Source organism: Herpailurus yagouaroundi, unplaced genomic scaffold (genome assembly GCF_014898765.1).
Source record: "Herpailurus yagouaroundi ecotype Mexico unplaced genomic scaffold, PumYag 163, whole genome shotgun sequence".
In the NCBI taxonomy this organism is placed as follows: domain Eukaryota; kingdom Metazoa; phylum Chordata; class Mammalia; order Carnivora; family Felidae; genus Herpailurus; species Herpailurus yagouaroundi.
Window position 1 is genome coordinate 60,595,151 of NW_024412404.1, and position 14,414 is coordinate 60,609,564.

The 14,414-nt window shown below is 53.6% G+C and overlaps 1 protein-coding gene across 4 annotated transcripts in view; it reads left to right on the forward strand.

Moving 5' to 3' along the window:
• LHPP (phospholysine phosphohistidine inorganic pyrophosphate phosphatase) overlaps positions 1–14,414 on the forward strand; it is a 117,851-nt gene that overhangs the window by 81,506 nt on the left and 21,931 nt on the right. The window contains exon 7 of one of the 4 annotated variants that reach the window (XM_040486707.1): positions 13,157–13,198. The exons of the other annotated variants lie outside the window; for them this stretch is intronic. Within the exon in view, the coding sequence (XP_040342641.1) occupies positions 13,157–13,198 (42 nt within the window). The remainder of the gene's footprint in view (positions 1–13,156; positions 13,199–14,414) is intronic. 4 annotated transcript variants of the gene reach the window in all.

Here is a 14,414-nt window from a genome sequence, read left to right on the forward strand (position 1 = left end):
AGGGTGATAGCAATTCTGGAATAAGCTTGCTCGTGGGGAAGGACGCAGGAAGACAACATTCCCAGGTGCCCAGGTGGCTGACTCGACCTGTCGTTTATCTGTCTGTCTGTCTGTCTGTCTGAACACCCGTCTCCTGCTGTGCTTCCCAGTTCCTCAGTGGAAGATAGATGAGGAGAGGACAGTTGCTCTGTGGGATGGGGGTGGGGCGGGCCGTGTGTTGTGCTGTGGAATTATGGGTTATGTTTCTTCTCCGTCTCTAAGTTCTAAGCGCGTGTGCTGATTATATTATTTTCTTATGATGGAAGAAGTCACATATTTAAAAAGGAAAGCAGACAAGCAAAGTTAAGCTCTTCTGCTGGCCATTGTCGGGGAGCCCGTGGGGCACACTGAGCTACTAGACAGTCATCTGACAACAGCCCTGGGTTCTAGGGACGGGAGAGGGGACATGTGCTGTGACTACTTTGCTGCTGGGGCTTTGCCCTGCGCTTCCCTGACGTGGCAGGACCAGATGGTGGTGGGGAACAGCCACCCCTGCTCCACGCTGGTTGCCCACCGAGCAAAACCCAGGAGGCAGTCTCCAGGCGGGAGTGAGGGGGGTTGTCACAGGAGCCTGTGTCTCCACTCAGCAGTGACGTGCTCACCCCCACATGTCCCGTGTTCGGCTCTGTGATCTCGTGATTTCCAAGAAGAAATACATACTTGGTCCTCATCTCTGGCACAGAGCTCCGAAAACCTTTGGAATTCCCTAAGTGGTAAGAGGATAAAGGTGTCTCATATTCATAACAAACCTCTTGCAACCGCATCTGAGGCCACTATAGGGAAGCTCTTAAGGATGCGGCTGGTTGCCAGGGAAGCCAGCCACATGGTTAGAGAGTTGGTACTTGGTGCGTCACCCCCCAGCCCCCTGGGGGAGAGCAGAGGGGCTGGAGAAGGACGTCAGTCACCAAGGCCAGTGATTTCATCACCCGTGCCTTTGTCATGAAAAGTCCCTAGGAACCCAGAAGGATGGGCTTCTGGGAGCTTCCACGGTGGTGCACGGGTACGGGTGCAGGGGGAGAGTGCTGTGCTTGGAGAGGGCGTGACAGCTCTTCGCCCCTTTCCTTGAACCTCGAGTTCTGTGAGCTGTTCCAGCAAGTTAATTGAACCCGAGGAGAGAGGGTGGTGGGACCCTGACCTGTAGCGGGTAGATCCGAGGCACAGTGACGCCCGGACTGTGATTGGCGTCTGCAGTGGGGGAGGGGCCGTCTCCTGAGACTGAGCCCTTGGCCCGGAGGATCTGATGCCGTCTCCAGGTAGACAGCGTCAGGGCCGAGGTGGGCTGTAGGCCCCGCACCTGGCGGGGTGGGGAAGACACCTCGGGGGCTCCACCCACCCTGACGCTCGCCCTGCCCTGGGTTTGCAGATGTGACACCTGCCGCAGGCCAGTCCCACCTGAGACCCTCAAAGGCCTCCGCTGGGCGGACCCCCCTTCGCACAGCAGCCACCGTGGGCTGAGAAGTGTTTTCCCTCCCTTGGAAACGTTCTCTGGTGGAGACGGAGGGGTTTTGTTTGTTTGCTTGCCTGTTCTTCAGGCCCCTCGCAGAAGCAAGGACTGGTCTCCCTCGCGTCCTTTGTTAGAAATGAATGAAGAGCACGGGGCCTGCTGGCTTGCTGTACAGGTCACTGTCCCCAAGAACTCGCTGGCCCTTCTCTGCTAAAGTGCATCTGTAGCTAGGGTTACGGTTTAGTCTGTGGGGAGCAGGACCCATCGAGCTGCATTTCCAAATTTTGCACCTACTCTTAGAAAGGGCGCTATTTTTATTATTTATTTATTTCTAAATGTTTCTTTTATGCTTGAGAGAGAGACAGAGAGAGCGAGCGAGCGGGGGAGGGGCAGAGACAGAGGGAGACACAGAATCCGAAACAGGCTCCAGGCTCTGAGCTGTCAGCACAGAGCCCGACACGGGGCTTGAACCCACAAACCGCGAGATCGTGACCTGAGCTGAAGTCGGACGCCTAACCGACTGAGCCATCCAGGCGCCCCGAAAGGGCACTATTTTTAAATTGATCGCCGCCAGCCCGGAGGCTAAATCTGACCCCATGTCCCTCGGACCACGCCTGTTGGGAAAAGAGCCCAGCGCCCAGAAGGCTGATAAGGAAGCGAGGCAGCCCCAGGCCGTTTCCTGGGTGGCCACTTTCACCCAAGAATTTCAAGGTTTTTCCGGTATCCGTTCTTGGCACATGCGGTTCTGTCAGGTGGGGGTAGAAGCCCAGCACCCACCGTCCGGCATGCAGCTGGAGGCCTAGGGGCGTTAGGCCTCGTTCAAGGTCGCCGGGAGGCAGCTGGAGACGCTGGCGTGCAGAGCCTGGGACGCGGCTGCCAGCTCCCTGCTCCAGCCGCGCATCCTGTTACAGCGGGGTCGGAACTGGGTCGGAAGGCCGCCGCTGCCCTTCCGTGTTAAAGAGAAAACCGGACTTTATTCTTTTTGAAACACGACAGGACAAAGGCGCCTAAGCGGAGAGCGAGTGCCCCGGCGGTCCCCCGAGGGCCTGCAGGGAGGCGGCTCAGTGTCGGCGCCCGGCCGCGGGCTGGCCTGCAGAGCGGGGCTCCGCTGCCCGCAGTGCTGTGTTTGTTGTGGGGGTTGCCAGGCCACCCTCAGGAGTGTCAGCAGGCGAGGCCCCAGGACAGGTGCTCCAGCCCAGTGACTCCCCGGCCCAGCCAGGCCAGCCGGCGGCACCTTCTCCAGTTACCCCTCGGGGGCCTGGAGGCTGGACTTGTCATCCTATCCGTGCCCAGGCACCCTCACGGTACCAGGAGGCTGGCTGGCATCGCTGGGTCCCCAGAGACACCCCCTCTCGGGAGTACCACGGTGTACTCAGTACTCAGTACTCAGGCGTGCTCAGTACTCAGGCGCGCTCCTTACTTGTCCCCCTGGGGCACTAAGCCAGGAGACCTTGTGTGCTGGCCACCATTGCAGGGCCTCTGCCCGCTTTCCTCTGGTTTTCCCAACATCGACCCTAAGCCTTTGGCTCAGGGGGCGCGTGTAACTGTGGGTCAGGTCTGTGGAGCGAGCTGGGACCAGCTTACACATCTCTTCGCCACTCTGTTCAGCCGTATCGCGTTGGCAGCTTGAACTTGGACATGGAAATATTCACACCTTGCCAGTCTGCAAACACTCACAGACCAGGGTTTGCTCCCACCCCCTCAGGGAGCTAGATCCCTGGCACACCCCTAGCGTTTGGGACTTTGGTGCAGAGCGAGTGGCGTCCCCACAGAGACTTGGCCAGGTCACCCTGAGGCCCGTCAGGCTGAGAGGTGGGTGGGCCGCCGACCTGTTTCCCTAGACGACAGAGGCCGGGGCTCTGAGGGCAAACCGCCGTGCCTGGAGGCTGTTCGTCTCAGCCACCCGAACAGTTCCCATTGGGTTTCCCCAGGTGGCCCCGCTTTGCCCAGGAGCAGGGCCCTACCTCCCCAGGTCAGGCGCCCCATTTCTGTGCGTGCCCGCGTTCCAGGCCACACACCTGTATCCAGCCTGCTCAGCTGCCAATCTAGTGAGGGGGTCCCCACGGTGAGGAGTGCAGGGGAGGGGCGGGGAAGGGGCAATCGCTCGGGGCTCCAGAATCTCAGGGCTGGGGCTTTCGCCCAGTCTCAGAGTCCCAGAGGGTGTGGATCTCACACCTCCCTCCTCAGGACCCCCAGCCCTTTGATCTCAGATGTGATGAATGCCGGGAAGGGAAAGACCCAGGGAGCCTGATATTGGTGGGGAATGACTGTTACCAGCAAGTTTTATCTGTTCTTTCTTTCAAATGTTCATAGCGTGGGGGCACCTGGGTGGCTCAGTCGGTTAAACATCTGACCTCAGCTCAGGCCGTGATCTTGGGACTCATGAGTTCAAACCCCCCACCCGGTGGCTCTGTGTAGACAACTCAGAGCCTGGAGCCTGCTTCAGATTCTGTGACTCTCCCCTCTGTCTAACCCTCCCCTGCTCATGCTCTGTGTCTGTCTCTCAGTAATAAATAAACATTAAAAAAATTTTAAATAAATAAAAATAAATAAACATAAAACAATCTTTTAAAATGTTTATAGCATAAAGTACACGATTCTGAAATGTACAACTTGGTGAATTTGTACATACGTGCACATGTGTGAGCTTCCACTCAGATCAGTATAGGGAACAGTCCAGCCTCCAGAAGGTTCTCTTGTGCCCCTCCCCAGGTAACTGTCGTTCTGATTTCCCACCAATAGATTAGCCTTCCCACTTTTATGTGTCCCTCACAGCGGATGAGGAAGTCCTTTTACTTGGAGAAGATTTTGATTATTAACTTAGGTTTAAAGGCTTCTTTGTAACAGGCAAATCTGGCCAAGTCCTCCCGGCTTAAAATATCTCTGGGGGCTCCCAGGACTACCGTGAAGATTGTGTCCATTCCAGACACAGCCGCACCCTGAGCCAGTCGGAACCTGCCCTTCAGATCTCAGGTTGGCTGTCACTTCCTCTAGGAGGCACCCTCTGTCCCCACAACACCACACCGTAGCCCCTCACAGCCCTTCTGGCTGTCCCTGCTGTCCTCGGACTTGCCGTCTGCCCTGCTGGATGGAGGGCCACTCCCGGCCCCATCACACAGCCCCTGAATCGGGTTCCATCTGGGGCAGCTCCGTGCGGCTAACCGTCATTAAGCACCTGTGAGTCAGGCACCGAGCTGGCCCTGGGGACTGGGGGGTGGGGGGGGGGGAGGGGACGGTCCAGCTGGGGTTGGTTGAAAATCAGAGCTTTTACCCTCTGAGCAGACAGGTTTAAAAAATGTTTTAATTGAGATTATAATTCATGCACCATGAAATTTGCTTTAAAGTGTGCGATGTCAGGGTTTCCGGTTTTTAGAATATTCACAAAGTTGTGCAGCTATCACCGCTATCTGATTCCAGAATATCTCCATCACCCCACAAAGAAACCCTATACCCATGAGCACTTTCTCCCCATTCCCCAGGGCCCCAGCCCCTGGCAACCACTAGACTACTTCAGCCTCTGTGGATTTTTGCCTGGTGCAGCCATTTCGTGTAAATGCAATCACACACCATTTGTCCTTTTGTGCCTGGCCTTTTTTTTTTTTTTTTTTTAAGTTTTATTTTTATTTATTTATTTTTTAATTTTTTTTTCAATGTTTATTTATTTTTGAGACAGAGAGAGACAGAGCATGAACAGGGGAGGGGCAGAGAGAGAGGGAGACACAGAATCTGAAACAGGCTCCAGGCTCTGAGCCATCAGCACAGAGCCCGACGCGGGGCTCAAACTCACGGGCGGTGAGATCATGACCTGAGCCAAAGTCGGACGCTTAACCGACCAAGCCACCCAGGCGCCCCTATTTTTATTTATTTTTGAGAAAGATACAAAGAGCAAGCGGGGGGGAGGGCAGAGGGAGAAGACAGAATCCAGAGCAGGCTCCGTGCGGTCAACGCAGAGCCCGACGCGGGGCTCGAACCCACGAACCATAGACCGTGACCTGAGCCGCAGTCAGATGCTTTAACCCACTGAGCCACCCAGGCGCTCCTGACTTCGGGTTTCCTCTGGCTGCTCTGTTGGATCAGGTGACGGGAGGTGAGGGCAGAAGCAGGGAGAGAGACCACTTAGGAGGCTTCTGCAGGAATCCCACGGAGAGGTCGTGGTCGCTCGCACAAGTTGCGATGAGCATGTTGTAGAGAAGCTTTTTTAAATGTGTGTTTATTTTTGACAGAGAGAGAGGGAGAGAGAGACAGAGCATGAGTGGGGGAGGGGCAGAGAGAGAGGGAGACATAGAATCCAAAGCAGGCTCTGAGCTGTCAGCACAGAGCCCGACGCGGGGCTCGAACTCACAAACCGTGAGATCGTGACCTGAGCCACAGTCGGTCGCCCGACCCCCTGAGCCACCCAGGCGCCCCTGTCCTCCTGGCCTCTTACGTGTACATAAGCGCATCCTTTGTCGCTTTGATGGGATCGTACCCTAAGCGTGAAGTTCAGCGGTCCCGTTGTTCCCCCAGTATACCCTGCTGTCTGTGTCTCGACTGTAAGGAGCCACCACCCCCGTTTTGCAGCCACACGCATGTGGCACATGCTTGCACTGTTGTATATTTAACGATCCCCAGACTGGTAGACATTGCTTTTTCTAGCGTTCCACTATTTTAAACAGTGTTGCAGTGAAAATGCCTATGCAAACATATGTGGTTTTTTAAAAATAAACTTTATAGTTTGGAATAATTTCATAGTTACGGAAGAATTACCAAGATGGCAGAGGGTCCCTGTCTGCCTTTCACCCAGCCTCTCCTCTGGTTAACATCTTCCGTTTCCGTGGGCCACTTGTCACAATTAACGAACTGACATTGGTACGTTTATTGGTTCATTTTAAATAAACTCTAAACCCTGTATGGATTTTTACCACAAGCATGTTTTTGTACACTCATTTGATTGTTTATGTTTTTAATGTTTATTTTATTTATTCTGAGAGAGAAAGCACGAGCTGGGGAGGGGCAAAGAGAGAGGGAATCCCAAGCTGTTTACTTATTTGTTTTAAAAAAGTTCTTTTTAATGTTTATTTCTGAGAGCGTGCGAGCAGGCGAGGGGCAGAGAGAGAGGGAGAGAGAGAATCCCAAGCCAGTTCTGCACCGTCAGCACAGAGCCTGACGTGGGGCTCGATCTCATGAACAGAGAGGTCATGCTCTGAGCCGAAATCAAGAGCCAGACGCTTAACCGACTGAACCCAGGAGCCCTGATTGTTTCTTCAAAATAATTTCCCCAAAGTAGAATTGTCGGGTCAGAGGGAACATCTAGAGGCTCAAAGTGAAAAGGTCCCAGCTCCCAGTTATGTAGTGAGTAGTCAGAGATAGGAGGGAGACAGCTTCCCCGCACCCCGCCTAGAACACAGGAGATTCCCCGTTCTCGAAGGTGATTCCTGTCCCTGACACTGGGACAGGTCCGAGTTTATGTTCGAAGCCTGGGAGGTGAAAGGCCACCCTCGCAGCCTCCAGGCACGCGGGCCCCGCGCCTACGGCACAGCACGGCTGTGCCCCCGCGGACACCGTGCTGTGCCTGTCCGCGAACACGCCAGGCTCAGGCTGTGCCTCCCCGGTGCCCCGGGCCTTGAGAGCCGTGTCTGCAGCTGTGGCTGGCATAGAGCGGGTGCTCAAAACCTCCGTGCCGGCTCCTCCTCACGGCGCTGAGTTACATCCCCGTGCGTTCTCTGTGTGCGTGCATGTGTCAAACCTTCAAGGCAGGCAGATGAGCCCTGCCTGTCAAAATATTTGTTGTCACACAGGATAGTAAGTCATTTTTGACATATGGCTCTTGACTCACAGCTATAGCAAACAGAACAACAGCGCAGAGGGGCTGCAGGTTTGCTGGAAAGTGGGAGTCGGGAAGATGCACACGGGACTCATTCGCTCCCCTTGAGCAGGGCCCTTGAGGAGGGGACTGTGTCACAGGCACCTTGGTTTCCTAGAACTTCACACACAGAGAGCCTTGCTCTCTGATGGGGGCTTATGTTGGCTTTAAAAAAAATTTTTTTTATGTCTATTCTTGAGAGAGAGAGACAGAGTGTCAGTGGGGGAGGAGCAGAGAGAGAGGGAGACCCAGAATCCGAAGCAGGCTCCAGGCTCCGAGCTGTCAGCAGAGAGCCCGACGCGGGGCTCGAACTCACGAATTGTGAGATCATGACCTGAGCCGAAGTCGGACACCTTACCGACTGAGCCGCCAGGCGCCCCTCATTGGCTTTAAACTCAATGAGGTGTTCTGTGTGCAGAAGGGGTGGGTGCCTCAGGACTGTGGAAAATCAGAGGCAGGGGGCTGTTCCTAAGGCTACAAGTTCACAGGGACCGACCCCGGCATCTGTGCTGCCCCAAAGACACAACCAAAATCCTGAGGAGTCTGGACCAAGGGAGGGGAGTGGTCAAGTTCCATTGAGTCCTTGAATGGCCCCAGGGGACGCAGCCTGTGAGGTGGATGAGAGGGAGGTTGTGCGGAGAAAGGAGCAGGGAGGGAACAGAATGCAAGGCGAGGGAAGGGTGTGGGGGCAGAGGTGCAGAGCAGAGGAACAGGGATCTGTCATCTTGAAGAACTAAGGATAGATTCCAGTGTTTGACTTGCTGAGGCCACGCGTCTCCTCATGGCCTCGCAGTGTGAGGTCGCTCGCGGGGCTTCTGGTGTTCAGATGTCACAGGCTGCAGGGTGGCTTGGCCCAGGCCCGCTGCTCTCCTTCTCCATGCTCCCCCCAGGAGACCCACACAGGCCTTAAGCCCCACCATGGGGTTCTTCCCCGGCCTCTGCGTCCTTGCCCATCATTAGACACCTCCAGCCCGGGGACTGGAGGTTCCCAACGGAGCCCTTTGGGAGTTTAAGCAGAAACAGAATACGCGCATGGCATTAGTGTGCTGGATATTCAGCAGGGGAACTGGGGAGTATGGCAGAGGATTCTGGTAGATTCAACTTCAGCCTACCCATCAAGGTTAATGGCACTGCAGTAAGACCTTACGTGCTCCCTATGACGGACCGAGAAGGGTCCCTCAGCCCTGTGTGTCCTTCCCCGTGAACCACGGGAAATGTCAGACATCATCATGTTGAGGAAGGAGTTGAAGGCGGGGACCTGAACAGCCCCTCGTACACGTGTGTTCATCGCACCATTGCTCACGATAGCCGAAAGGTGGAAACAGCCCAAGTGTGCGTCCATCAGCGGGTGAGGGGATAAACAAAACGTGATCTGTCTGTATGGTGGAATATTCCTCAGTTGTGAAAAGACGCAAAGTTCTGACGCAGGCCACACCACGGGTGAACCCAGAAGACGTGATGCCGGGTGAAATAAGCAGACGGAAAGGGACAACGATTGTATTATTCCACCCGTGTGAGATGTCCAGACTAGGCAAGTTCGTAGAGACAGAAAGTAGGATGGCGGCTGCCAGGGGCTGGGGGGGAGGGGAGGTGGGATGTTCTTGCTTAACGGGGACAGAGTTTGTGTTTGGGGCGATGAGAAAGCTTTTGAACTAGTTCGTGGTGATGGTGGCACAGCATTGGGAATGTAAGGAATCCCACCGTACGCTTCACAAGGATTAAGATGTCAGGGGCGCCCGGATGGCTCCGTCGGTGAAGCGTCCGACTTCGGCTCAGGCCATGATCTCGCGGTCCGGGAGTTCGAGCCCCGCGTCGGGTTCTGTGCTGACGGCTCGGAGCCTGGAGCCTGTTTCAGATTCTGTGTCTCCCTCTCTCTCCGACCCTCCCCCGTGCATGCTCTGTCTTTCTCTGTCTCAAAAATAAAGAAACATTAAAAAAATTTTTTTTTTTTAAATAATAAATAAAATAAATAAATAAATAAATAAAAACACACGCCTTGAGGGACAGCCGAGGAAAGGGTCCCTGTTCTCTCCAAGGAGTGCCACGTTTCCTCCCTCCCGTCCCTCTGCTCAGATGCCACGTATTGGTCAACCCCAGCTGCCAGAGCAGAACACCACGGACTGGGGCCGAGACACGGGGCGTTTATTTTCTCCCAGTTCTGGAAAAGAAAACGTGGCTCTCAGCTGCACTGATCATTTCTCTGTGGCCCGGAACACTCAGGCCCGGTTCTTAATCACGCTGTTCTCTGAACACCCAGGGTTTTGATTATTAGCTGTCGAGGATGACTTCATGTGGAGATTTTACTGCCTCATGGCGTGCACGCATATTTAAAAAAGAAAAAAAAAAAAACCTGGCAGGACTAGAGTGAAAATACAGCTTTCCCAGAAATATATTTAAAGAAGAAGAAGAAGAAGAAGAAGGAAAAAAAAAAAAACCATTAAGAACCCAGAAAAACATAAAGCACTAGTATGAAGTACGAGGCAGTGAGGGAATTCGGGGGGCGGCCTGGGCCACAGCGGTAGGGTCAGACCCCTCTCCCTATCCTGCCCCCCTCCGGGTTCCCCCCCACAGCCCGTCCCCCGGCCTTAGAAGCACAGGGCACAAGGCTGCACAGACACACACAGCCTTCCTCCCTCCCTGAGGCGGAGGACCAGGAGGGCCCCAGGGCGGGGGCCCCAGATGGAACGCCCGCGGTCAGTGTCCATGCTGCCGAGGGTCACCCGTCATCCCTGCTCCTTCCTTCTACAGCCAGTGAGTCCCCGGGCTCTGCCTCCACCCCATCTGGCCTGCGCCCGTGTCAAGGTGGCGTGGCCGTTGGTCCCTCTGAGCCCTCCGGCGCGTTGCCCCATTCACACAGCAGCCTCTAAAGGAGACCAAGCAGGAGGCGAGGGAGGTTAACAATGGTGCCCGCTGAGTGCTCGCTCGTGTTAGGCCTGATGCCGACTCATTTGGTCACTAATAGGAGGTAGGTGTCGTTATCCTCCCCACTTGAGAGCCGGGGGGACCGGGCCCAGAGAGGTGCCAGCCCGCCCAGGTCTGGGGTTGGCCACGCGATGAACCGGGTGTACCGGTGCACCCGGCCACCGGGTTCTGCACCCTGGGGACCGACGCCGGACGGCTCGCCCGAGCTCCAGCCAGCCAGAGACGGGCTCTCCCCTGGACCCACGCTGCCTCCTGGGCACGGAGGGCGTGCCTCTCAGCCCCCCACCCCCGCCCCGTGCAGCCTCGTTCCCCCATCTGACCTCCTCTTTGTAGCAAGGCATCCCCCTGGAATGGGCCCACCCTGCGATTTTCTTGATCCAAAGAAATAACTTAATTAGGTTCATAAACTGTCACACTTGACGCTCTCCAGAGGGCCTGCCTCCGGTTTCCAGGGCCCCCGGGGAGGCCGAGGCCTGGAGGCAGGCGGCAGGCAGGCTTGCCTGTGTCTGCCCCTCACCCCTCCCTTTGCAGAGGAGGCCGGGTGGCCTTCGAGGCCTGGCCCGGCCCTGTCTTCCCCGCCTCGAAACGTGGCGATGGGGGTGCCTCCCTCCATCCCTCATGGCAAGGTGGCGACAGGCCCCCCTCCCCCCACACACGTGCACATGCGCGCGCGCACCTTTGCTCCTTACTGGCTTCTCTGCAGACCGCGCGTCCTCTCTCAAAGCCCCTTTCATGCTGTGATTAGCCGTTCTCACTCCTGTGCCATGATGCGTTCATGTGTGTGTCCCCACCCCTACCCTCTCCCGGGCTGCGAGCCCCCTGAGGGGAGGCCACACCATCACGGTCACCAAGGTCCCCAGCACCGGCCCAGGCAGGGAAGCCGGCTGAGGGAACACTAATGCCTCCAGGATTCGGGGGATTAGGCCGTTTGTCTTCTGCCCCTGCCGCTCTTTCCGGAGGCTGCCGGAACCTTCCTCGGTGCCCTGCCTCCAGCAGGCACTCATTCTTGGCTTGCACGCTTCAGTTTTGGCCATTGGAACAAGAGCCTTTTGTATCATTTATCTTTGGCCGCACCCATGTCAGGCTGCTTGGAGGGCCCCTTTGAGGCCCAGAGAGGTTTCTAGTAAAGGGGATTCCATTGAAAAGGGATTTCCCAGGCACATAATCTGGGAGAAGCTGGCTGCTTTAGCCTAACGGCTGACCGCCGCGGTGCTGAAGCACGTGCTCCCCAGGGCCTCCCAGACACTGTCGTTGGGTCTCTGCCTCTTCAAGACACGTCTTCCCAGCGCTTATCCGAAGCACACACGTGTCCTAGCCGGCCGAGTGCGACCACAGGATCCTTCTTCCTGGGAGCATCTCCCGGCACCGGGGTTTGGTGTGCATTCGGCAGAAGGCGCTCCCACCCAGGGCAGTCCCCCCACCACCATGGGGCCGGCAAGTGTGAGTCACTCCCGCCTCTGGATGGAAACAGCTACTGGAAAAAGGTAGAAGAATCATAGCACTGAAGGCCTTCCAGTTTCCCTCAACGCTGTTCGTGCGACATGGCACCACAGGGAAAATCGCACATAGGACCTATTGATTTAGAGGCCTGGCCAGCCTCGGGAAATGAGCCTTTCAGGCTGGGCCAGGAAGGCAGCCAGAGTCACATTACAGCATGTCAACGTATGGCTGTCCCCCGGTGTGCATTCCAGTCTCCCGTTGATGGACGCGTTAGATGGTTTCCAATTTCTGCGTGGTTATACATCATGCTGTGGTGAACCATGCTGGCAGGCCTTCTTGTGCAAATGTGCTAGGTTTTCTTGAGAACAATTTCCCCCCCACTTGCCAGGTAATAAGCATCACCGTGGAGAGCTGGTTAAATACACATATTACCGGGTCTGTCCTGGCGGGTCTGACTTCGGAGCCAGGAATCTTTGATTTCCTTCAACAATACTTCAGTGAGGCCTGTTATCGGGGGAGGCTAGCACACCCTGATTCAAGGGCAGGAGGGCTGGCCCGGAGCGACGGCCTCTCACAGTTTACCAATTAGACGCTGCTGATCACTCCCAAGTGGATGTGCCTGTTTCTGTCCCCTCCAGCAGTGGAAGAGAAGCCTGTGTTCCCACATCCTCGCCAATTCTTGGTACTGTTAAGTTTCTAAAAAGCGTTTCCAAATCTGAAGGATGTGTAATAATATCTCATTTTAATATAAACTACATTCCCTGTACTTTGTGTGGGTTGAGCTCTTTTTCAAATGTTTAATGACCAGTCAAGTTTCCTTTTGTGGATTATCTATTCATATCCTTTGTATACTTTACTATGGAATGCTTGTCATCTTTAAAATTACAGTTGACCCTTGAAAAACCCAGGGTTGAACTGCGTGGGTCCACTTATGCATGGATGTTTTATAGCACAGTGCTGTAAATGTAGTTTCTCTTCCTTATGATTTTCTTAGTATGTTCTGTTCTCCCACTTACTTTATTGTAAGAATACAGTATATATTATGTATGACATATTAAAAATGAGTCAATCAACTGTTTATGTTATTTGTAAGGCTTCCAATCAACAGTAGGCTATTTTGGGGGAGTCACAAGTTATACATGGATTTTTGGCTGCTGTGGGGTCCTAACCCCCACGTTCAAGAGTCACCTATAGTTTGTGACAGTTCTTAATAGAATCCACTCCTGCTTCTTTGTCGGGTGTTTGTGTTGCAAATATTTACTCCCAGTCTGTGGTTTGTGTCTCTAGTGAGTTTATGGAGTCGTACTGAATAAAAGTTTTAAGTTGAAATATATAATAAGATGTATTAATCATTTTGTTACAGTTTATGCATTTTGCGTTGTCCAAGACGTCTTTCCCTCCCCATAGTTAGAAAGATATTCTTCTACATTCTCCTCCAGCAGTTTTAAGGTTTTACTTTGCTCATTCAGGTTCTACATCTACTTGACGTTGACTTGTGTGCATGGCATGAGGTAGGGATCGAATTTTATTTTCTATATAGTAACCAACAGTTGTTCAAACACTGATTTTCAGTAGCCCGCCCTTTCCCCACTGACTTGGAATGCCACTTCTGTCCTGTGTGAGTTCTCCACCCTTGCTCTTATCAGTAAATATGTTAAAAAAAAAACAAAAAAAAACAGCTTGGGGTGCCGGGGTGGTTCAGTCGGTTAAGCCTCCAACTTTTGCTCAGGTCATGATCTTGTGGTTCGTGAGTTTGAGGCCTGCATCGGGCTCTGCGCTGACAGCTCAGAGCCTGGAGCCTGCTTCGGATTCTGTGTCTCCCTCTCTCTCAGCCCCTCCTCTGCTCACACTTTGCGCCTCTCTCTCTCTCTCTCTCAAAAATAAATACATAAATAAGTAAACATTAAAAAAAAGCAAACCAGCTTTATTGAGATAGAATCCATAACCGCATACTTTATCCATTTAAAGAATACAATTCAGTGATTTTTAGTATGTACACACACCATCACCATCAGTCAATTCTGGAACATTTGCATCACCTCTAAAAGAACCGTGTACCACTGTCCCCATCTAGTTACCCATCCCATCTCCCCAACCCAAAGCAACCACTCATCTACTTTCTGTCGCTGTAGGTTTCCCTATTCATACATTTCCCTATTTCATACATTTCGTATGAACAGAACAATGCGAAAAGTGGTCTTTTTTTTTTTTACTGGCTTCGTTCACTTGGGTATAAACCTAGGAGTGGAATTGGTGGGTCATATGGTAACTAATTTTAATCATTTGAGGAGCCGTCTGTCTGTGTTCCAAAGTAGCCACGCCGTTTTCCATCCCCGCCCGCAGTGCACGAGGCTTCTAACGTCTCTGCATCCTCTTCTGCGCTTGTTATGACCTGACTTTTTTGATTCCACTTGGTGGGTGGTAAAGTTATCATTGTGGTTTTGACTTGCGTTTCTCCTCCCTTTGACAAATCGGAGGCCATGAGGATTTACCCCTGTGTTTTCTTCCAAGAATTTTCTATTTTTAGCTCTTCCACGTAGAGCCACCTTGAGTTTATTTTTGCCTATGGTGTGAGGTAAGGGTACAGCCCTTACTCTTTTGCATGTGGCTATTCCGTTGTCTCCACACAGGCGGGAAAAAGGCTACAGACCTCTTGTGGACCTCCACCTTGCTAACACTAATTTTAATGACTCAAAACATTTTATAAATTAAAGGTTTGCTCATCTC